Genomic DNA, 22,513 nt, shown 5'->3' on the forward strand with positions numbered 1-22,513 from the left:
CTCTGTAGGACTGTGTTCCTCCTGCAGTCTAGGGCCTGATGCGGTGTTTCCTGAAATGAATTTTGAGGGCTGTCATCGGCTCCTGTCTGTCACCTCGTCACGTTGTTAGGTGTTCTGTGTTACCTCTTTATACTCAGGTGGAATCATAGGCTGCCTTGCTTTACTTTAGCCCACCTCACTGCGTATGGCTCCTACTTGCTGAGCAGGGGCTGGTGGATTCAGTATTTTTAAATTGAGTTTCCCAATTCATTCTGGGTCTCGCTAAACTAAGACTTGGGAACTACGATGGTGGAACATTGCTCTTCAGAGTGAGCTTTCCTGTGACTCTTGACTCCAGAATTGAAAGGGATGTTCTGCAAATCAGAAAGCGTTCAGGTAGATGGCAGACAGCCTCCTTGGGTTCATTCTGGAAGGTAATTGCCACCAATGACTTCCTTGAAAACACAATGAGCCGTCCAGAGATAGCATATTGAGTAAAAGTGCTCTTTTTTGCCTATTACTGGGTGTCCTGTGTGTAGGCCCAGCTGTGAGCACAGCTTCATCTCCCTTGTCTGTAGGTGGCCTCCCAGGGATGGGCTGATGCGAGTCGCACTCACTTTGCAAACACTGTCGGCATGCTCAGCGTTCCAGGCAGGGCTTTCGGAGAACAGGCCGATTCTCAGAGAAGCGAGGCTGAGGGAGCTGCTCCATGGGTGTGGAGGTGCTACGACGAGGCAGTAAGGAACCTTTGGGGGCAGCGACTGACTCTGCTTGGGGTTGTCAAAGAAGGTAGCAACTCACATCAGTCCTTGTGACTAGCTTGTCAACAGCTGGTTCCTCCCAATCAAAATAGGATATTTTTTTCCTTAAAAAGTAAACACTCATTCTCTGACAGTAATTATATGGTTTACTCCAAGTTTCAAGTTGGTTATTGTCAATGTTGGGCCTGGAACCCTAGAATACAGTTTCACCTTTGGGGGGGGGTCTAATCCCTGAGTGCTCTTCAGACTAATTGTTATTATTTTTTACTGGCAAGAAAATATATTCACAGAACGTTTTTTTCAGCTAGTGTGTATCATTAAGAAAACAAAAAACGATAAGTAAATCCCAACATAAATCAATTGAATTAGATGGAATTTTTTTTAAATTTTTCATTTATTTATTCATTTTAGAGAGGGGGGAGAGAGAGAGAGAGAGAGAGAGAGAGAGAGGGGGAGGAGCAGGAAGCATCAACTCCCATATGTGCCTTGACCACACAAGTACAGGGTTTTGAACCAGCAACCTTAGCATTCCAGGTTGACGCTTTATCCACTGTGCCAGCACAGGTCAGGCGGAATTTTTTTTTAATTAAGTGAGAGACGGGGAGGCAGAGATAGACTCCCTCATGCGTCCCAACCTGGATCCACCCTGCAAGCCCGTACCAGTCAGTGCTTTGCCTGGCTGGGTCATAGCTCCATTGCTTGACAACTGAGCTATTTTAGCACCTGAGGCTCAGTCCATGGAGTCATTCTTGGTGCTTTGGGCCAACTCTGCTTGAATCATTCAAGCCATGGCTGCGGGAGGGGAAGAGAGAGAGAGAAATTGATAGAGGAGAAGAGAGGGGTGGAGAAGCAGATGGGTGCTTCTCCTGTGTGCACTGACTAGGAAAATCCAGGACTTCCACACACCAGGCTGATGATGCTCTGCCACTGAGCCACGGGCCAGGGCCTAGATGGAAATGAGATTTTGTTACGTAACAGCTTCTTATCACCTATACACTGTTCTTCTTTAACCTGATCCTTAGAATTTCCCTGTACCTCAATAATAACTTCTTTAATGATTTTTTTATGTTAGATAATCCCAATCTACCCCCTGCTGATTTTAGTAAGGTTTTTTTTTTTTTGTAATGTGTTGTTATATTTTTTAAATTTTGGTTTAGAGGTAGCTTGAGGTCCAAGGTAAGTTTATTGACATTTCATTTATTCCAGTTTGATTCCACACACCAGTTTTTCTCTATCTCTCTTATGATCAGCACCTCAGGCTACTTTTTTGTTTTTCTGTGCTATTAGGTGATTCTTACTGAGTTCCACAGATGCTGATTTTCTTGGGTGAGGCCTATGACCTTTAGCCATACTTTTCCCAAGTAAGGTGGCTTATCCAGGTCCGTGGTGAAGTGTAAGTACATTCATGGAGTAGCCATTTCTCCACCTCACCCTGGTCTTTATTTATTTATTTTTGGTAAGCTCTAAATCTGTTCCAACAACCTCAGAAGGAAGCTCTACTAACTGGTTCTTTTGACGGAGGCAGAAGTGCATAATGCAGCCAGCTTGGCTATAACACAAACCAGGTCACTCAGGAGGGCCACCTGCTTGTAGCTGCCTTGAGAAATGTGGCCTTCCTATGCCCAACCCGTGTGTATACGAGGTCAGTGTGCCAGCCACCAGACAGGCCATCAGTAGTGTCTCTTCTGTAAAGGAATCTGTATAAATTGCACATCATACTTGTCTCACTGTTCCTGCTCTTTGCGTTTGCTTGAGAGTTTACCGTGCATGTGTTCCTTTCACACAGCGCGCACCAAACGGCTCTGACACTTTCTTGTTTGTGTGAACTAGTAGGCTGAGGTGGGCAGCGACATGTAGTAAATCAGTTTGGGCCCATGTTCTGAGTACATTTCTATATTACGCTGAGCCATAGGAAAATGTGATCATTTTTTATCTAGAAGAATGCCAACTTTATATGTGTAACCTAATAAATAATTAGAAATTTGGATCATCAGTAAGGAAGGATACACTTGGGTATGCTTTTATTATTATTATTGATTTTAAAGAGAGAAGAAGGGAAAGGGAAAGAGAGAGACAGAGAGAAACATCGATTTGTTGTTCCACTTATTTATGTAGTCATTGGTTGATTCTTGTATGTGCCATGACCCAGGATTGAATCTGCAACCATGGCACATCTGAACAATGCTGTAACCAACCGTCCTACCAGGAAAGGGACACCTTTTAATCCAATAGCAGTAATGTTAGGGAAGCAAATTGTGGCCTACAGCAAGCTTTTGTGTGACTCACAATATTTAAAACTCAAATTTTTTAAAAAAATTGCTAGCATTATCATATTAGGAGGTCTCACACAAAATTCTGGATTTTAAGCTTTCCTGCAAAAATCAGAATCTTGCCAGGCTAGGTCAGCCATCTCACATAGCAACAATGGGCAGAGGCAGAGTGGCAGCTGTGTCCCTCCCTGCAGAGCTCACATACGTCCATTCATACTCTGGCCGGCCTCTGGCCCTCATGTGACCTGCTTGGTCACAGGGTTTTTGAGGTTGGACACATGATATAAATAGAGCACATAGAGTAAGTTGGTAAAGAGAGAACTGGAAGAAATCAGCTGGACAGAAGCCATTGGTTTTGTTTACTATGCGCCACTAGCCAGCAGCTCCAAAAAGAAAGCCGGATACAGCCCTGGACTATTCACCGAAAAGGACAGGTTAGCATATCAGTGAGGTGTCCTCTCGTGTTGAGGAGATGGGCGGATGCCTACTAAACTTTTGGCCTGGAGCTCCTCATTTACGTGGGCTGTGATGGCAGAACTTTCTTCCACTGGCTATTATTCATGTCAGAGGCTGATGCAATATCTTTTTTTGTTTATTTTTTAAATCCTGACATTTATGGATTACTGGACAGTTGACCACTTTATGTCTTAACTTTAACATAAAGTAATGTTTGTTGATTATGTTTTTAAAAGCACCAGATGTTTATTGCTACATTTTTCTTATGTGGGGGGGGGGGGCTGGAAATAAAAAGAATACTCATTGACCGAAAATGTGCTGAACAAGTTGTGGTACATCAATATCACGCAATATTATGTAGCATTAAAATGACAAATTGGCAGGACACCAGTTGACCTGGAGGGATTTCCCTGAGGAGTAATACTAGTTAAGATTTAATTAGTGCTTCCTGTGTGCTAGGCATAGTTCCAAGGGCTTTTAATGGAGTAACTCATTTGATCATCCAGCCACCCTATGAGCTCAGTGCTGCATCCCCATCTTATAAAGGGAGAAACTGAGGCAAGGAGAAGTGAAGAAAAGTCATCCAGGGGTGAGCAGTTAGCTAACATGTGGCAGTGCTAGGGTATGAACTCCTGTACTCTGGATGGACAAAGATTTTTTAGAATCATTTTTTTAGGTTAGTAAAATACATTATCAGCAAAGTTCAATTATAGAATATTAATTCATAAGTGATCCTGAATTTCCCGGCTTACTCTCTTATATATTAGACTCTTAGACTCACCATGCTGCATCAGACTTTAGAAACAATTTCGTCTTCTGGTATTCCAGTTTAGCCCTCCTTCCCCCTTTTAAACCAACTGAATATTCTTGGTAAGCGAAATGAAACTTAGCTGTAACCTGGATCCACTTTGCCCTCTCTTTTCCTGCAAGGGTCGTATGAACTACAGATAGAGTCAGCCTCTCATGGTACAGCGTCAGGAATGTGTGCTGGAGAGAGCCAGACATATATTGAGTTGATGTTTTCAGGGAATTGAAGCACGTTGTTTATTAGGCCTTACAAGAAGATTTTATTATGCCCATTAAAGAGTCCAGGGTTAGAGAGAAATAAGTCCCCACATTAGAGGGATTCAATACTAGGGTTGAAGAGAATCTCTTTTCAAGGGCCTTGCTAAACTAAAACTAGGGAACTACAGTGGGCTACCAGAGGCCCTTTAGTTGAATCTTGCCTCTTATTGCTGTAAACTTAATTAGGTTTTTGAGAACTAATTTATATGACATTATTTACCACAGGTGATAGTGGGACAGTGACTTAGAATAGACAATGAAAGGCTTTAGGATTAGTCAGTTCTGGTTGCCGTGACAAAATATGGTATCAAAGAACAGGTGCCTTAAGCAACAGAAGTTTATTTCTCACTGTTCTGGAGGCTAGAAAGTCCTGATCAAGGTGTGGGCTGATTGGGTTTCTGGTGAGAGAGCTCTTCCTTCCTTTCCTCATTCATTAAGTGAATAGTTGGAATAGATGGTCTTTAAGGCTCCCTCCACCTCTGATATTTTTCTTGATCTCTCTTTTAGTTGAAGGAAATCTTTAGGTTCAAAGCAGGATCTCCGAGATTGTCCCACATTGTCTAATGAATGGATAAACCCAGTCACACTATGACAATTAGATCTTGAAGTTTTATGTTTATTCTCTCTAGGATGGTAAGCTGCCAGTTGTTCTTTAGTCAGCTGGTTGTAAAGCAATAATAATTCTCTTGTTGTAAAGCTCTAATAAAATCTTGCCCCCACCACTCCCTCCTGCTTTGTAGAATTCTCTTTTTTAAAGATACAGTAGGGGAAAATAAATATAAGGTGTGCCGGCAAGTTCTGTCCGTTTTTGGAATAAAACAAAATACAAATTTTTCTTACCGTCAATAAACTTTATTAAATAATATAATTGCCATTATTATTAATGATTTCTTGCCAGTGTGAAGGCAATTTGTATATCCCATTTTTGAAAAATGTTTTATCTTTTGATGCGAAAAATTGAACCAGTGCTTGTTTGATATCTTCTTCATTTTTGAATTTTTTGCCCTTCAAAAAATTTTTTAAGGACAAAAACAAGTGATAGTCGGAGGGTGCTAAGTCCAGGGAATATGGTGGATGTGACAAACATGCTTCTGTAGCATTTCTTCCTTGTTGAAATTCGTAAAAATTACAGTGGCATAAATGAACTTTCTCAGTAGCCATGGGTACACTATGGCTTCACACATAAGACTAATGTGAATCAACTTTGTTTTAGTTAATTTGCTACGTCAGTATGCATACATTAAGTGATAAAAATAGAGAGGCACACATGCGCCAAATAAACATGCTTACCTGTCGAAACTTGTTGTGATAGAAACGGACAGAACTTTCCGGTAGACCTTATATTTTTTTTACTTACTGACTGATTTTGTGTGTGTGTGTGTGTGTGTGTGTGAGAGAGAGAGAGAGAGAGAGAGAGAGAGAGAGAGAGAGAGAGAGGAGAAACACTGATTTGTTGTTGAACTTATTTATGCATTCATTGGTTGACTCCTCTACATGCCCTGACTGGGGATCAGACCCTGCACGCAGCCTTGGCTTATTGGGACCAGGCTCTAACCAACTGAGCTGCCTGGTCAGAGCTATAGAATTCTTGTGTCCGTATTCTTACATGTCTGTGGAAGTCAGGAGGCTTCTTTAGCGAAGGACTTGGGTGTGACAGGTAGCCCCATATTACCTGCACTTGTTTTATCCTTTCTGGGAAGTTGTTTTCTTTTTTCCTGTTTTTTAGTTCCCTGATTTGACAATGTTCTGTGTTGTGGATTAAGTTTGGAGGAGTGGGAGCAGAGGGAGATTTACTACAGGTAGGGCTGAGAATGGCTTCCCATCAGCAGCTGGTTGAAGATGTTTGTTGATTTCTCTGCTGGGCACCAGACCCAGTGCAGACTAGCTACTTACCACGGTCTGTGGCCCTCCTTCAGTGATGATCTTCTGTTCTGGAGACCTTGACTGCAAAATACACTTTGTTATCAGCAGGGCTCTTTGTAGTGTTTGGCTCTGGTATTTGCAGCATTCTGGACTGAGCCCAGCATGCTGTGATCTGCAGGGCCCTTGAGGCCAGCGGTGGGACTTGGAGTAGCAGCTAATGGAGCAAGCAGAGAGGTTAGGGACAGGGAGGCCCTTTTCAGCAGCCTCTGACAATAGCACTCTCTCCTGGAACTGAACTCTAGAGAGAGTGAGGCTCACAGGAACCTTCCCTCTAGGTTGTTCCTCTTTTCTTCAACCATATAGGACAGGAGAAAATACTTTCTTTTGGCCTTAGCAAGGCCAAAACGAGTGGGCAGGGGAAGGGCATGCTCTGGCTTGTGTGAAGCAGGAGAAAGCCTGGAGCTTGGAGTCCGGCAGGCCTGACTCGGATCCCAGCTCAAGTACTTATCAGTCGTGCGGGTCATCTTCCGAGTCCCAGTTTTTCTCACAGGTACAGTAAGGCTCATAAGAAGTGTAAGGCTTGTAAGGAAAATTATATGAGTATAGTGCCCACTCTATGGTAGGGGTCAGTCTATGGGGATTTTCTCCTCCAGTGAACACAGGTTGGACTTCTTGGAATGGGGGCCTTGAAGTTGGAGACCTGGGTTTAGAGCGTTAGGCTGATCTGCTCAAGTCACCAGGTCAGTCAGGGGACCAGTGCAGATGAGACCACAGGGCACAGGAAACGGCAGAACTTTATCTTTATAGACACTCATTGGGGCACTTTTCTTGGCATGGTCAAGCCTTGATCTGCCCTAGCAATGTCCTGCCTTTCTGTCCCATATGTAAGGAGGGCTAATGCCGATCTCTCTTCTGTATTGCCAGAAGATCGTCCTTCTCCCTTCTAGAGGTATTTGATGACTCATTTGGGAAGTAGTGACTGAGAAAAAACTTGAAAGAGAAAGGTATAGAGTCACGCGTGGGTCCCTTTTGCACAGTCCTCAGCGCAGGCTGTTTTTCTCATTGACAGTCTGCAAGTGGCAGAGGATTTATGTGATAAGAATGAGATTTTTGGTATTTGCAGAATCGAAATGCTTTAACCTGGAGGTGGTTTTTGCCCCTATGGAATATAAATCTGATTAGGAGCTCTTTGTGCTCTGCACAAATCATTGCATGTCTATATTTTGCTCTTATAAAATATGAGTAACGACATGACTCAGTCTCCTAGGACTTTGAGTGTATTAGCTAACGGTCATGAAACCTTAGCAATAGGAAACTCACTCGAATGCCAAGAGCTTTTGTAATTAATTACACATTTGCATCACTTTGCTTGGCATCCTTGAAGGGGGTGCTTTGCACATGAGAATACTCAGGTTGATTTTTGTTTTCTACTTGTAGAGCAAGCTCAGAAGAAATAAGCTGAAAAAGTTCTCAGGGCAGATAAATTGTCACCGCACCTCATGGAAACCCTGAAGTAGCTCCGCTGGAGTGGCTTGTTTGAGGCTGAAGTAGGAGGGAAGAACCTGAGCTTTTGTAAAAGCTCCGAAGTTAGGACATATTAGGACTGAGGATGGGAATGGGCTTCTACGCTGCATTGTATTTATTATTTATTTATTTATTTATTTATTGTATTTTTCTGAAGCTGGAAATGGGGAGAGACAGTCAGACTCCCGCATGCGCCCGACCGGGATCCACCTGGCACGCCCACCAGGGGGCGACGCTCTGCCCACCAGGGGGCGATGCTCTGCCCCTCTGGGGCGTTGCTCTGTTGTGACCAGAGCCACTCTAGCGCCTGGGGCAGAGGCCAAGGAGCCATCCCCAGCTCCCGGGCCATCTTTGCTCCAATGGAGCCTCGGCTGCGGGAGGGGAAGAGAGAGACAGAGAGGAAGGAGAGGGGGAGGGGTGGAGAAGCAGATGGGCGCTTCTTCTTTGTGCCCTGGCCAGGAATCGAACCTGGGACTTCTGCACGCCAGGCTGACGCTCTACCACTGAGCCAACTGGCCAGGGCCCACTGCATTGTATTTAGATGGTCATGTCCTTTGTCCCTGTATCCTCAGACCTGCCACTTTCTCAGCCTTTGTTCTGGGTGGTAGTAAACACTCGCGGTGGGCTCTTTTGATGGGAATCACCTTCCTGGATTGTGAGCCTCTGGAGCACAGATACTGACTTTGTATTCCGTCCAGTTTTTCCTTTGTTTCCTTCCAGATATTTTTCCTTTGTTTCCCTCCAGATAATTATATTGATACTTAAGAAATTCTTGGCCCTGGCCAGTTGGCTCAGTGGTAGAGTGTTGGTCTGGCGTATAGATGTCCTGGGTTTGATTCCTGATCAGGGCACACAGGAGAAGTGACTATCTGCCTTTTCACCCCTCCGCCCCTCTCTCTCTTTCTTCTCCTCTCCTACAGCCATGGCTTGATTGGAGAGAGTTGGCTCCAGGTGCTGAGGATGGCTCCATAGCCTCCACCTCAAGTGCTAAATAAAAAAAAAAAAGACTCCGGTGGCAGTGGAGCAAGAGCCCCAGATGGGCAGAGCATTGCCCCCTAGTGGGTTTGCCGGGTGGATCCCAGGTGGGGCACAGGTGGCATGCGAGAGTCTGTCTCTCTGCCTCCCCTCTTCTCACTAAAAAGAAAACAAAACAAAAAAACAAAAAAGAAACTTTAAAAAGATGGCAAATGGTGATTTTGTGAATACCTTGAGTTAAAAGCTTTAAAAACATAGATATTTATGAAAGGGGTCATGAATAGTTACCGGAATGCGTGCCATTTGATAGCTGGTGTTTTTATCTCATTGCAGGCAGTGGAGCAACTGCTGTGGTCCAGGCTGCCCTGTGCAAACCCAGGCAGGAACGTGTGGCAATAAAGCGGATCAACTTGGAAAAATGCCAGACCAGTATGGACGAACTACTAGTAAGTAAAAGTGAAGGGGATACCAGCTGGGTGCTTTTCGTAACCTACGGTATGGGTATGTGGCATGCGGGAGCAGCAGGAGAGGCCAGAGCTCAGCACGTGGTGTGATCTCCCGTTTGGAGGCGTGCGTGTCTTGGAGCACAGCCTGCAGTCCGCACCACTTTATCCTCCCTGATTAGTTATGCTATGCCTTATGATTGCATTGTATAGCATGCTTCGTTTTGACAAACAGTATTTTGCTCAGTCCTTACAGTTCCTGGGTGGGGAGGGTCTCAGTGGGCTCTGTTTTCTAAAAGGAGAGAACAGGCTCAGTTGATCTACGGTCGTGTGACACCAAGTGCAGTGTTGGATGGGGACTGGCCCTCAGTCTAGAATTGGGACACAAATTACTCTCCAATTTGTTGGTCATAAAGTACAACATCACCCACAAATTCCAGTTACGCAGAATACTGTAGGGTAGCTTGCCTTTGGCTAATTAAGAAGAGTTTGTTGTTTTTGTATATGGAAACTTGTAACTCTTATTGTAAATGAAGAATATCACATAAATAATTGGAGTTTGTCAGTGTGGCCGTGACCCTAGTAGCAATGGTTGGTTGAAGGAACATTTGCTTTTGGCTTAACTGACTCATTATTAAATGAACAGCTTGGCAAATGGTTATTAGTTGCCCGGCAAACTGAAGGGTTTGAGAGTTTAATCTCATAAATATAGTTGTTGTTCTGGCTGCCAATTTTCTTCTTTGCCTTTTGGCCATTTATTTGAGGATAATAGAAGACCGCAGTGGAGGAGTTAACTGATTGGTTATTCCAACACTAATCCCAGTACAAATATTAGCCCAATAACCCATACAAGCTACAAACTATAATGACAGTTGGCTCCAAGTGAAGAAGGCTTTTGTTATATTCTACATTGGGAATGGAATGCCATTAACAAGAGCTTTTTGTCTTTACTCAGAATATAGCTTTTCTTTCAGGCTTAATTACAGCACACTATAGTATAAATTAAGTACAAGGATAGGCGGCACTTTTCCATATCTGTTTGGCCTTACATTTTAAATTAGGATACACAAGGCATAGCTTTCACTGGGATTGAAGCAACAGATTGCCAGCTAAAACTCAGATTAAAGCAAGGGCTTCCATAATTTAATGTTAATTTAAAAATTTGCATACATTTAAGGCTTTTACCCTCTTTGTGCTTTGCTCACACTGAAACTGTTACTGTGTACTTGTATTGCTTGTTATTATGGTGGCCAATCAAATAGTGCTTTTGTCATCTGACCAATTTTCAAGGTCACTTTCCCTGAATGGAAAAAGTATTGAACAAACTGTACAGAGTCAGGTCCTACTTCTGCCACTAACTTGTTTTTTTTTTTTTTTCTAACTGTAGTCAAGTTACCTAACAGCTTTGCCCTATTTAAAAGGAGAGTTGAGTCAGGAGATCGCTAAGATCTCTTTAGGAGCCTCAAATTCTGACTATACTAAGTATACATTAGTTTTTAAAAAAACTTGGAGTATACTATACTTTTAAACTTACATACTGTTCAGAAATAGCACTGAAGAATTGCCTACATACTTGGTTGTGGTGCTCTGTGGCAGGCCTCACGGCCATCTTTGGGGTATCATACAGAGCGTGTGAGGTTTATGCGCACTGTGTCTGACAGCTCTGGAACCAGCCTTCTGGGCCAGTGCTGTGGTCCCTGCTCTCTGCCAAGCCCTCAGAGGTGCCCAGCTCTTCCATGTTTTCCCTCTGCTGCTTTTTATCAGCAGTCGCCTCTCAGGGATGGTCGCTGTGGAAGGGGCCAAGTGGAGGCCATTAGGAGACTGTCATTCCAGGCCCTTTCCTTTGTTTCCCTGGGACCAGGATGCCTATCAATGTCATTTGGGGGTACTCGTAATTTAGGCAGAACTGTCAATGTAAGGACTGGTGCTTTTATGGCTTTGTGCTTGCCTCTGTATGCCTCCATTAATCTGAGAATTTAGGATTAATGAGCTTATTGTTTATTATTATTATTTTATTTATTTTTCTGAGGTGAGAAGCAGGGAGACAGACTTCTGCATGTGCATGACCAGGATCCACTTGGTGTGCCCACCAGGGGGCGATGCTCTGCCCATCTGGGGCGTTGCTCCATTGCAACCAGAGCCACTCTAGCGCCTGGGGCAGAGGCCAAGGAGCCATCCCCAGCGCCCGGGCCAACTTTGCTCCAATGGAGCCTTGGCTGCGGGAGGGGAAGACAAAGACAGAGAAAGTAGAGGGGGAGGGGTGGAGAAGCAAATAGGCACTTCTCCTGTGTGCCCTGGCCAGGAATCGAACCTGGGTATTCCACATGCTGGGCTGATGCTCTACCGCTGAGCTAGCCGGCCAGGGCCAGTGAGCTTGTTTATTATTATTAGGTCATTTATTTCTTTCATTCTTTCCCCCCCTTAATGGCTATGTTATATTAATATATGTGCATAATTATCTATTTTCATTTAAGAAGGTATATTATTTGTTTTGATCATTTTTTATCTTGAGCCTTTGACCTTTATTAGAAAAATGATTTATTGATTTGAGAGAAACATCGATTTGTTGTTCCACTTATTTATGCACTCATTGGTTGACTCTTGTGTGTGCCCTGACCAGAGATCTAACCTGTGACCTTAGCATGTCAGGATGATGCTCTGACCAACTGAGCTACCTGGTCAGGGTGAGTCTTTGACCTTGATATTTCTAGAGATGGGGCGGTGGCGGTGGGTCTGGTTCTTAGGATGTATTACATTTTCAAACAAAAAGGAATGGGATTTATAGCATTGCTTGTCTGATATTGCTAGGCTTTTGTGGTCTAGCTGTTGGCAGATGAGATTGTGTGGCACAAAGTTGCTGTAATCCTTTCCATTTCTAGTAGTGCTATTGCTTGCACTTTTATTATCTCTGTGGGTTCACATTTTGTCAGTGTTTGGACATCCGGTATCCTGATAATCCTTTAATTCTGGGTGTGTGTGTATTATGTACAGGTCAGTGCTCTGCATCATTTCACACTCTGTGCCATGTGTTAACTGGAAACCATTGTTCTTATAAGAAACAATAGTCACTGAAACCCTTATCTTGTGAGTGTTATATCATAGAAGTCAGTTATCAACTGTCTGCTGGTTATTGCAACAGCTACCTCTCCTGCAGACACGGTATGGCCTCCCTCCCCCTACTCTCGACCTGTTCTTAACCCCTTACCCTAACTCCCACAGTAAGGTGGCATTTACACAGGCCAGATGTGATGGCACAAAGCAGTGTTGGACAATTGGCCTCTGCTTCTTTATGGGGTGGAGGCTGTTAGATGTTCCTGTGGTCATAGAATTTGTTCTGGGTTTTGCTAAAGCATGATTCAAGTGATTTCCTGATTTCTGAAGCAAAAGATATTATAGTGCCAGTTTCTCTTAAAATGAAGGGAATAATGTTGAGATCATTAGTGCTAAATAATTGGCAATTTAAATAAAATTTCTGCTATTGAGAAATGTGTAGTGATATTACTGATAATTTGGTTTTAGGTCTAATACACAGTAATAACTTATTTTGTAAGTACTTAGAGTCTCTACATTGTGTTTAGGCCCATGAAAAGGATGAGTTTGGTTGTATGTGGGAGGACAAAAGTATATGCTCACAAAAAATTCATTTTATTTAAACAACAAAAACATTTTAGAATAAATATTTTTCTTGGCATCACATGATTAGCATTTAGTCAGTCTAAACCAATTATTTAAAATTTTTATATATGTCTTGGACTTTGGCCTTTAACTATATATTAATCTCTCTAGGTAAGGTGATCTTGGTGGTTAATTTTCCAGTACCCAAGGGGGTGCTACTGGTCTGTTCTATATTCCTAACCACCCCAAACTAGATTCCTAGATAATTTTTTATGTGTGTGTGACAGAGACAGAGAGAGGGATAGATAGGGACAGACAGACAGGAAGGGAGAGAGATGAGAAGCACCAACTATTCAACTTCGGGACCTTAGTTGTTCATTGATTGCTTTCTCATGTGTGCCTTGACTGGGGGAGGGGCTACAGCCGAGCAAGTGACCTCTTGCTCAAGCCAGCGACCTTGGGCTTCAAGCCAGCAAACTTTGGGCTCAAGCAGGCGACCATGGGGTCATGTCTATGATCCCACGCTCAAGCCAGCGACCCCGCGCTCAGGCTGGTGAGTCCGCACTCAAGCCAGATGAGCCCGTGCTCAGGCTGGCAGCCTTGGGGTTTTGAACCTATCAATAGGTACTTTGCATCGCAGTCTGATGCTCTATCCACAGTGCCACTGCCTGGCTAGGCCCTAGGTAATTTCTTATATTTGTTAATCCCACATTTGCTGTTAATTCTATATTTGTTAATCTTACAGTAGTATAAATGATTGATTATAGTTATCTGAACACCCTTTGGGGGAGATATTTATTGTTTTAGAGCAGAACTTGTTAAATGCATAATTAAACCCTACTAGCTGGGAGGAGCTGGTAGGTGATAGGAAAACAAAGAGGGTCCCTGTTCTTTGGGGAGCCTTTGACTAGTAAATGAGTCATTTCATTTTTGTAGTGGGCGGTGAGATATTTTTGAGTTATGGCTATCTTTCTGTACATTTTCCCACTATTTGCCTAGACATGGTTTAGCCGATTGATAGATTCTCTTATGTGTATTCCATTGAGGGAGGTCTTGCCTTCCAGGAGGAATTGAAGACTTACTGAAAGGGTCTGACCTACTGTCATGCGGATTAGTGTATTCTCTGTAAAGATAGCCTTGAGGTTTCTTGAAAAAGCTGGTTCTCTGGTTTGCGGTCAGCCTCAGAGGTTGGGGATGCTACTGCAGGGTACACCTGGCTTCCCTTAAGACCCATTACATGAGTGGGGAATTAATCTGCTCTTTTTCAAACCATCTGTCTTTTCAGTCTTTATCACCAGGTGATGGTGAATCCTGGAAATGCGAATAGTCCTTTTATTTTCCGGAAATTCACTTTTCAAACCTTTGGAGCACTCTCCTTTATTTTTACCCAGGGATTGATTAACATTTCGGGTAATTATAGTACTTATAGTACTTGACCTTATGATTTAAAAAAATTTTTTTTGTTTGTTTTTTGTTTGTTTTTGTGACAGACAGAATCAGAGAGAGGGACAGACAGGGACAGACAGACAGGAACGGAGAGAGATGAGAAGCATCAATTCTTTGTTGCAGTACCTTAGTTGTTCATTGATTACTTTCTCATATGTGCCTTGACTGGGGGGCTACAGCTGAGCCAGTGACCCCTTGCTCAAGCCAGCGACCCTGGGTCCAAGCTGGTGAGCTTTGCTCAAACCAGATGATCCCGCGCTCAAGCTGGTGACCTGAGTCTCGAACCTGGGTTCTCTGCGTCCCAGTCTGACGCTCTATCCACTGTGCCACCGCCTGGTCAAGCAATATTTTCTTTTTTTTAAATTTATTTTTTAAAAGATTTTATTCATTTTAGAGAGGAGAGAGATAGCTAGAGAGAGACAGAGAGAGAGAAGAGGGGAGGAGCAGGAAGCATCAACTCCCATATGTGCCTTGACTGGGCAAGCCCAGGATTTTGAGTCAGCGACCTCAGTGTTCCAGATCGATGCTTTATCCACTGTGCCACCACAGGTCAGGCAACTTTATGATTTTTTTACTTTAAACATATCATTCTCATTCTTTCTATAGATTTGAGTTCACATTTTTAGTCTGTCTTTGGTACTTAGTCATAGAAAACTGAGTAGCGTTTCTCATTCTTTCATACACATTGTGCCACGAAAACTTAGAGTTTAACTCTTAGGGGCATGCGGGCTAATGTGTAGGAGAAGTCAGGGCCCTGGGGCCAGGCAAAGTGCTTGTTTCTTAGAAAAATAAATGAGAGAAAAGTCTAGAGATTATAAAATAATATGTAATGATCACTAAAATATTTCAGTTTGTGATAGTCGACAGATGTGAGCAGTCATTTAAGCTACACAGAAGTGATGAATGCTGAAACTCATGAGAGAGGGAGAAGAGCTCTTTGGTCAGAGGGCCTGTGTTCCTCATGGGGGTCATGGAATTTGGACACACCAGTTTCACCCCTGCTCCTAGTGTCTTCATGTATTCAATAAAGAATTCTACTCGATGGCCCTGGCCGGTTGGCTCAGCGGTAGAGCGTCGGCCTGGCGTGCGGGGGACCCGGGATCGATTCCCGGCCAGGGTACATAGGAGAAACGCCTATTTGCTTCTCCACCTCCGCCCCCCCCCCCCTTCCTCTCTGTCTCTCTCTTCCCCTCCCGCAGCCAAGGCTCCATTGGAGCAAAGATGGCCTGGGCGCTGGGGATGGCTCCTTGGCCTCTGCCCCAGGCGCTAGAGTGGCTCTGGTCTCGGCAGAGCGACACCCCGGAGGGGCAGAGCATCGCCCCTGCTGGGCGTGCCGGGTGGATCCCGGTCGGGCGCATGTGGGAGTCTGTCTGACTGTCTCTCCCCGTTTCCAGCTTCAGAAAAATACAAAAAAAAAAAAAAAGAATTCTACTCGATGATACGAATTTATTTTTATCATCGAAGTCTGTGATTCGGTGTATTTTAAAATTAATTAATGAAATCACTTTAAAGTCTTGAACTAAAACATGAATTACTAGCAAATTATGCTTTATAACTTAGGATAGAGTCAAGTCACTCCAGTATTGTCGGGTAACAAAATCCGCTCTGAAGACAGAGATTTGAATTGGGAGTTCGCCATCTGTTTCTGCTGTGCACATAAAGGAAGTTTCTCTGTCGAATTGGAAAAATTCTGGTATATTTCCTCCTCTTCCTGTATCATCTCTATAGTCATATTCTATTCATCTCATTAATAGTATTTATATATAAATGAAGAACTGTTGTTTTCTGAGGACAAAGGCACTGCCCGTTTTGCTTTCTGCTGTAGTGTTACTTTATTATGTCTCATTTCTCTTCATCCAGTGTTCCTTACACCCCTCCTTCCTACTCCCCCTCCTCCCTCTCCCCCTTCCTTCTCTCTCTCTCCCTCTCTTCCCTCTTTCCTTCCATTTTAAAATCTTTTTTGTGCTTTTTAACCTAATCTCTGTAATTATGTTGATACTTTTGTCTATCTTGTTTATTGTAGAAAAAATTATACCAGTTTGAGGACATCAGCTTAAAAAACTGGATTTTTAATTGTATCATGAGAGTATTTTTCCATTCTTCTTGAACTAAAGAACTTTCTAACAAGTAAATTGATTACTTACATTCCAGCTTAATTCCTCGTTATATGTGGTAACAAATTACATGTGGCTGTTTCTTGTAGAATGTTTTAAACCAAAGACGCAGAATTACAATACAAGCCTACTTCACTGAATATGGTGCTGTTTTGAGCTTCTCAGGTCTCAGCCATTGAGTTTAGTGTTGTCATTTGTCCCTTGCCACTATTCTTTGGAATTTTCATGTATTTTGGAGTTTGTATTTACCCAAGTACAGTCCAACAGAGAACAGAATCAGAAATGAGAAATTTTTGGGTATTTTGAAGAATTATATTTTTAAGAAATTAGAAAATAGATACTATATATGTAAAATTATTTTTAAGCTCTTAAGATACATTATCTTAGGAGTTTATATGATTTGGTTGGAGAAAACAATTTTTGTTTTTGGAACATCAAATTTAAAAGTTATAGTTGATTCAGATAATTAAATATACTAATTGAATTTACTTTTGTTTTTATACATTTGTTGGAAATGGCTTGCTAAAATGTTTATTTCTCTCTCTTTTTTAAAAGTAAATGGAAATTAACATTGCAAGGCCATTTTTCTGGACTTACATGTGCTCAGTAACAAAGAGACCCAACACATACTCATTTTCAGAGTAGGAGAAAGATGGGGAAAACCTTCCCAGATTGAACATAGCTTTAGTTACATCTCATTTTCTTTATACCTCACTTTTGCCCTGAAGACTTCTGGAAAAATGTTGCTTGGGTTGTTATTTCCTGTCATTTTCTTTCTTATTTTGGTATGGTTATTTCCACAATTAATTAAGCTGCTGCTGAGAAAGGTGGACTATGAAATACTCAGGAAGAAGGTTGGAGAGTATGAGGCAGGGTTTCTGCCACTTTTGTGGAAGGGTTCTTCCCTAGCCGAGTCCCAGACTGCAGACTGCATCTGGGCATGGGACACGGGACACCAGAACTAAGAAGATACTTTTCTTTCGCCGCACATTCTTACCTTTGGGTGATAAAGCCAAATGCAGCAGCAGTGCTAAACGTCGGTCCGCTGGTTTCCAGCAGCGTCCACTGGCTGACGAGGAAAGTCTTTGTGAGTCTGTTGTTAATGAAGTCTGTATTTTACATTTTCCAGGACTCCCGGTCGTTGACCATTAAATGACCACACCGTAGTCTGTCGATGGCTGAGTCCGATTCAGATTCCATGATGACCAACTGAGGAGCTCTCAGAACCCATAAGGCATCCTTATGACTATTTGCTAAAGAACTTTTTCACCCAACTCGAAAAGATAATGGCTCCTTCCTGTAGTATTTCAACATTCCTCTTTTATTCTTTGCTTACTTTCCTCTCCGTGTTTCTTTTCAAGATAATAACTGTACGGTGGCTTCTACTTTCCAACCAGAATTCTTGAGCTCGTTTTCAGTTTTTGCAGAGTGCCCGATTCTGTGGCGTCACAGCCAGGGCCCTGGGACGTACTTTCCGTCTGCCAGCAGGTAGACGTTTGCCCATGGTGTTTGCCTGGGGGTTTGGGGGATTTTCCCAGCCCTCCAGCTCCCATGACACTTGACCTTTTTACAGCTGCTCCCTATAACTTGAAAAACTTCTACCAACACCGAGTAAGGCTGTCACAGAATTTATGCTTCCCTTTTTCTGATTTCTTAAAATGTTCTTCTGTCTTTGAAATATCTAGATTTTCTCCATTTCTAATCTTGCCTTCATTGGACTATGCTTAACCACAGATAACCAAATCATGTGAAAATGATTACAAAACTAAGTGGGAAGGGACATTGGTTGATTCCTTTATAAGTAGTACAAGTCAGAATATATGACTTACTCTTTCTTGAGTTTTTCCCTGTTGTTCTATTATTCTAAAAGAGGTGAGAGTGTTCTGCATATGTGGTATAAAATTTCTTATACTTAAAAAAATTTCACAATGATATTTTTCACGACTGAAAATGACAGTCCAGAAAAAATACACTGCTCTTTTAAGAATTTTGTCAGTCTTTTTCTTCTGTTGCTTGGCGGACATTTGAAATAATTGAATTTCATGTTTACTTTTAGAAAAACATTTTTCTACTTAAACTATAGGGTTATTTATGAATATTGGTTAGGTTACCCTTCATAATGATGCTGATGTTATAGAAGTGTAAGCTGGAGACCAACTTTCTGCAAAGTGGTTTAATTTAACACGGTTAACCCTACTGTCATTAAGGGAATTCTTTTAATACTTGGAGGATGCTGAATACGTTTTAAAGATGTATTTGGTTATCTCTTACACTTGAAAATACATGTTTTGTTTAATAGTATTTATAGATCATACTTGTTTTAATCTGTTTAAGTTGAATTGTGGAGTGGAAATGTGCCTGGGAGGTAGATGTTTCTCTCAGCATCTCGCGGAAAGAGTGGTGCATCTCAGTGCTTAGCCCGAAAGCAGTGAGTCTCAGCCTTGGCTGCATATTCGAGTCACCCGGGAGCTTTGAAGAGTTTTATTCCTAGGCTGTATCCTAAACCAGTGTCCATCAGCATCCCCGGGGCTGGGATCCAGGCATTAGTTCTTTCACAGCTCCCCGGGCGATGTCAGGGTGCAGCTGAGGTTAGAACCTCTGCTTCAGAATGAAGTTAGCTGTAGCATCTCCTCGGATTTAACTGCATAAAATGTTGGAGCATAGGTGTGATTTCTTAGCTAAGGCTGAGTAGGATATTTTGCCATCAATACAAATAAAGAAGAATTTACATAAATTGTGAAAATATGCTAATTTGGTTAAATATAGTTTAATATTTTGAATTCAGAATTCATTTAAACTTTTTCTTTTTAAGTGTGAATCTCACACTATTAAGGGACAAAAAATTCTAGGCTTTCACATTTTCCTAATTCTTATTATCTTCAAACTCTTTTTTTTTCTTTCTCTTTGTTCTGAGCCCTTTGCATAAGCGTATGTTTAGATTTCTTATTCCAAAATGGTTTGAGGCAGTGTACAGGATACATGAAGTATGAAAAGGTGGTATCAGCTAAACACAGGGTGAGACAACTAGGAAAAACATGGGTGGAGTAATGGAGACTCGGAGGACGCTAAAAATTCATGGCCCAGAGACCCATGCCCAAGTCATAAGACACTCCTCCAGCCAGCAGGGCACACACAGCACGTCCTGTAACACTTCTGTAGGAGCAGTGCCACTGCCAGGGTCAATCTCTGTGCCTTTGAGGTGCAGTCCAGAACCTGGGACACTTGAGATTAGTGATCATGTAGGGATGCTCGCAGGCTAAGAGGGTGCTGAGACATCAAGAGACTGCCTTGTAACATTTCTGTTATGTGCTAGGCACTTTGCAAAGACTGTTAAGATCTCATTTCGCTTATGTCACAACAGTCCTATGCAGATGGCATTGTTAAGCTCCTTTTACAGAAAGGGCAACTGAGGCTCAAAGGTGCTGCGTAACCTGACCAGATTATCAAACTGGTGAACGGCATAGCCGAGCCTCAAAGCCCGCCGGGTCTTAGACTGTAGCCCTTCTAAAGTGGCTCCTGCTGACTCTCATCCTTGTTACAGTTCCTGCTTGTCCTCAGTACTAATTAAAGGAAAATAATTTTTTTGGAAAAAGGATGGGGAAGCAAACATATAGCAGTATCAGAAAATGCCTTGTAAATGTTTAAAGAGTTGTGTGTTTTTTAGTTTTTGGTTTTGGGGGGCAGTTTTTTCCCCTCCCACTCCATCATTTATCCAGGGCAGGAAACTTTTTTGTGTCCCCTGCCAAACCTAGTGTGTCGCACCTGCGGTGCCCGTGCCATGCCTTGGCTTGGCACACTTGGCTGGCTGGCACAGCAGCGGGGGGTCCCTCTTTGGCCTGTCTTCTGTCGCATCACTCACAGCAGAGGGGGACTGTGGGGGCTGCCCTCAGTTTCAGCAGAAACTATTCCATTTCAGGGCCGTTTTCTCACTCCTGTGAGATTTGACTTGTGATGTGCTTCAGATGAAGCTGCGTGAGCAGTCCAGCTCTTTTAACTCCAGGGAAGATCAAACACTGTGCTGTGGCTGGTCTGGTACTTGGTGACATGCCTGTCCTATTTCACTGGACTCCCAAAGGGGCCACCGCATCTTGTTCCTTGACTGGTCTTGGCAAATGCGTGGCCTGGATTTCAGAGTCTTTTGAGTTCTTCCCACTTTGACCCTGTGTTTTATTCTCTCCCTTTGAATTTTTTTTACCCTTTCCTGTAGTTTTGAAATTCAGACCATTTTAATGTGACAGTCTCCCCGATTTCCAGCTTTGCTTCCCACCCGTTTTCTCAGGTCCGACTCGGCCAGGTGGGGACGCTGGCCTGCTGTCCTACTCGACCTTCCTCTCCCGTTCCCGCCGCCACTGCCTCTCTGCCTGCCTCTGCCACTTTGCCACTCGAAGTCTATTAGAAATGCAGGCTCTCAGGCCCCACCTAGACCTGCTGGTTCAGAACCTGCATTTTCACAAGGGCCCTAGGTGATCTGTGCACCTATTCGGGTTTGAGAAGCATGGCTCTCAATCATACTTCTTCTGTGGATTGTACGGTAATTAAGTGAACAATGTATATTAGCATACATTCATTCTGCAGGAAGAATGAGAGGAAAAGGTTTTTTTTTTATAAAATCATGTTCATTTATTCTTTGGTCAATACTTTTGTCACTTTTAGAGAGAGGAAGCAATGAATGTGTTTGGGAATAAATGGCTTGGCCTACTCTGTATGTGGTGTTAGGGCATTGGGAAAAGTTGGATAATTTAGCTGAGAGATTGTCACCAAGAAAGGATTCAGATAGCAGCCATCATCACTGTTTTGAAAAGAAATAGAAAAAGTATGTAGTTCTGTAGAATGACTAAAGAAATGTTTATTTTCTTCAAAATATAAAATATAAAAACAATATAAAGTTGTCTTAATTAGTTTGGGATGCCATAACAAAAATCCATACCACAGGCTGGTTAGCTTACAAACCACAGAAGTTTATTTCTCGCAGTCTGGAGAATGGAAGGCTGAGGCCAGGATGCCAGCATGGTGTGGAGGGGGTGTCTTTCAGGGTGCAGACTTCTCACTGCTTCCTCCCATGGCGGAAGGGGCCAGTGAGTTACTTCTCTGGGGTCTCTGTTATAAGGGAAGTAATCTCATTCATGGGGGCTTCCCCCTGATGATCCAGTCACCCTCCAAGAGCCCCACCTCCTAATACCATCGACTTAAGAATTGGTGGTGGGAGGTCCACAAATATTCTGACCATGGTAAAAATACAAACCAAGTTTGTACCTCTCTAGAAGGGCAGCTCCACAAAAACTTTAAATATAAGCTAAAATAAGGATTGGATAGGCAGGTGCAGCACTTAGTTCTTTAAGCGTTATTTCTCCCCTCTGTGTGGAAATATTTCTTACCATTGGGGTTCTGTGCTGGCATAAGGCAGAGTGAGTAGTGTTTTTATCTCTAAGGGAAGTTTCAGCATGTCTTTTAGTGTTAGATGCTCTCCTGCTTGGAGAGGCTGTGCAGTAATATGTGTGGTGTAGGGACGGGGGACAGGGACCCCATAGCCAGTGAAGAGGAGCGTGAGGCTGGGAGGGGTCAGACCGATGCAGGTCCACTCTCACCCCCCATGGGGGTGGATTAGTAGGGGTGGTTTCTGTAGTTCTTGCCCTTTTTTTTATCTTTTAAAACCTCAGGGGCTTTAAATGTCCAATTGGTACCTCTAAGACTCAAAATTTTAAAGGAATAGAATTTGTTAAGTGATACCCATATTTTATCTAAAAGAACTTCTCCCTAGATTAATTAAAAGAGTTTCTTTCCTCTATTTCCCCCATTTCCCCCACCTCCCCTATCTTCCCCATCTCCTCCATCTCCCCCTATCTCCCCCAATCTCCCCCATTTTTCCCATCTCCCCCTATCTTCCCCATCTCCCCCTATCTTCCCCATCTCCCCCTATCTTCCCCATCTCCCCCTATCTTCCCCATCTCCCCATCTCCCCCTATCTCCCCCTATCTTCCCCATCTCCCCCTATCTTCCCCATC

The 22,513-nt window shown here is 43.0% G+C and overlaps 1 protein-coding gene across 4 annotated transcripts in view; it reads left to right on the plus strand.

Annotated features, from left to right (window-relative positions):
• STK39 (serine/threonine kinase 39) overlaps positions 1-22,513 on the plus strand; it is a 335,094-nt gene that overhangs the window by 53,563 nt on the left and 259,018 nt on the right. For 3 of the 4 annotated variants that reach the window (XM_066279983.1, XM_066279985.1, XM_066279984.1), the window contains exon 2: positions 9,227-9,339. In XM_066279983.1, the coding sequence (XP_066136080.1) occupies positions 9,227-9,339 (113 nt within the window). Of the gene's footprint in view, positions 1-3,358; positions 3,445-9,226; positions 9,340-22,513 lie in introns of those variants that run through there. The other variant, XM_066279986.1, reaches the window with a different exon arrangement.

The sequence above is a fragment of the Saccopteryx bilineata genome, chromosome 5, assembly GCF_036850765.1.
Source record: "Saccopteryx bilineata isolate mSacBil1 chromosome 5, mSacBil1_pri_phased_curated, whole genome shotgun sequence".
NCBI classification, from domain to species: Eukaryota; Metazoa; Chordata; class Mammalia; order Chiroptera; family Emballonuridae; genus Saccopteryx; species Saccopteryx bilineata.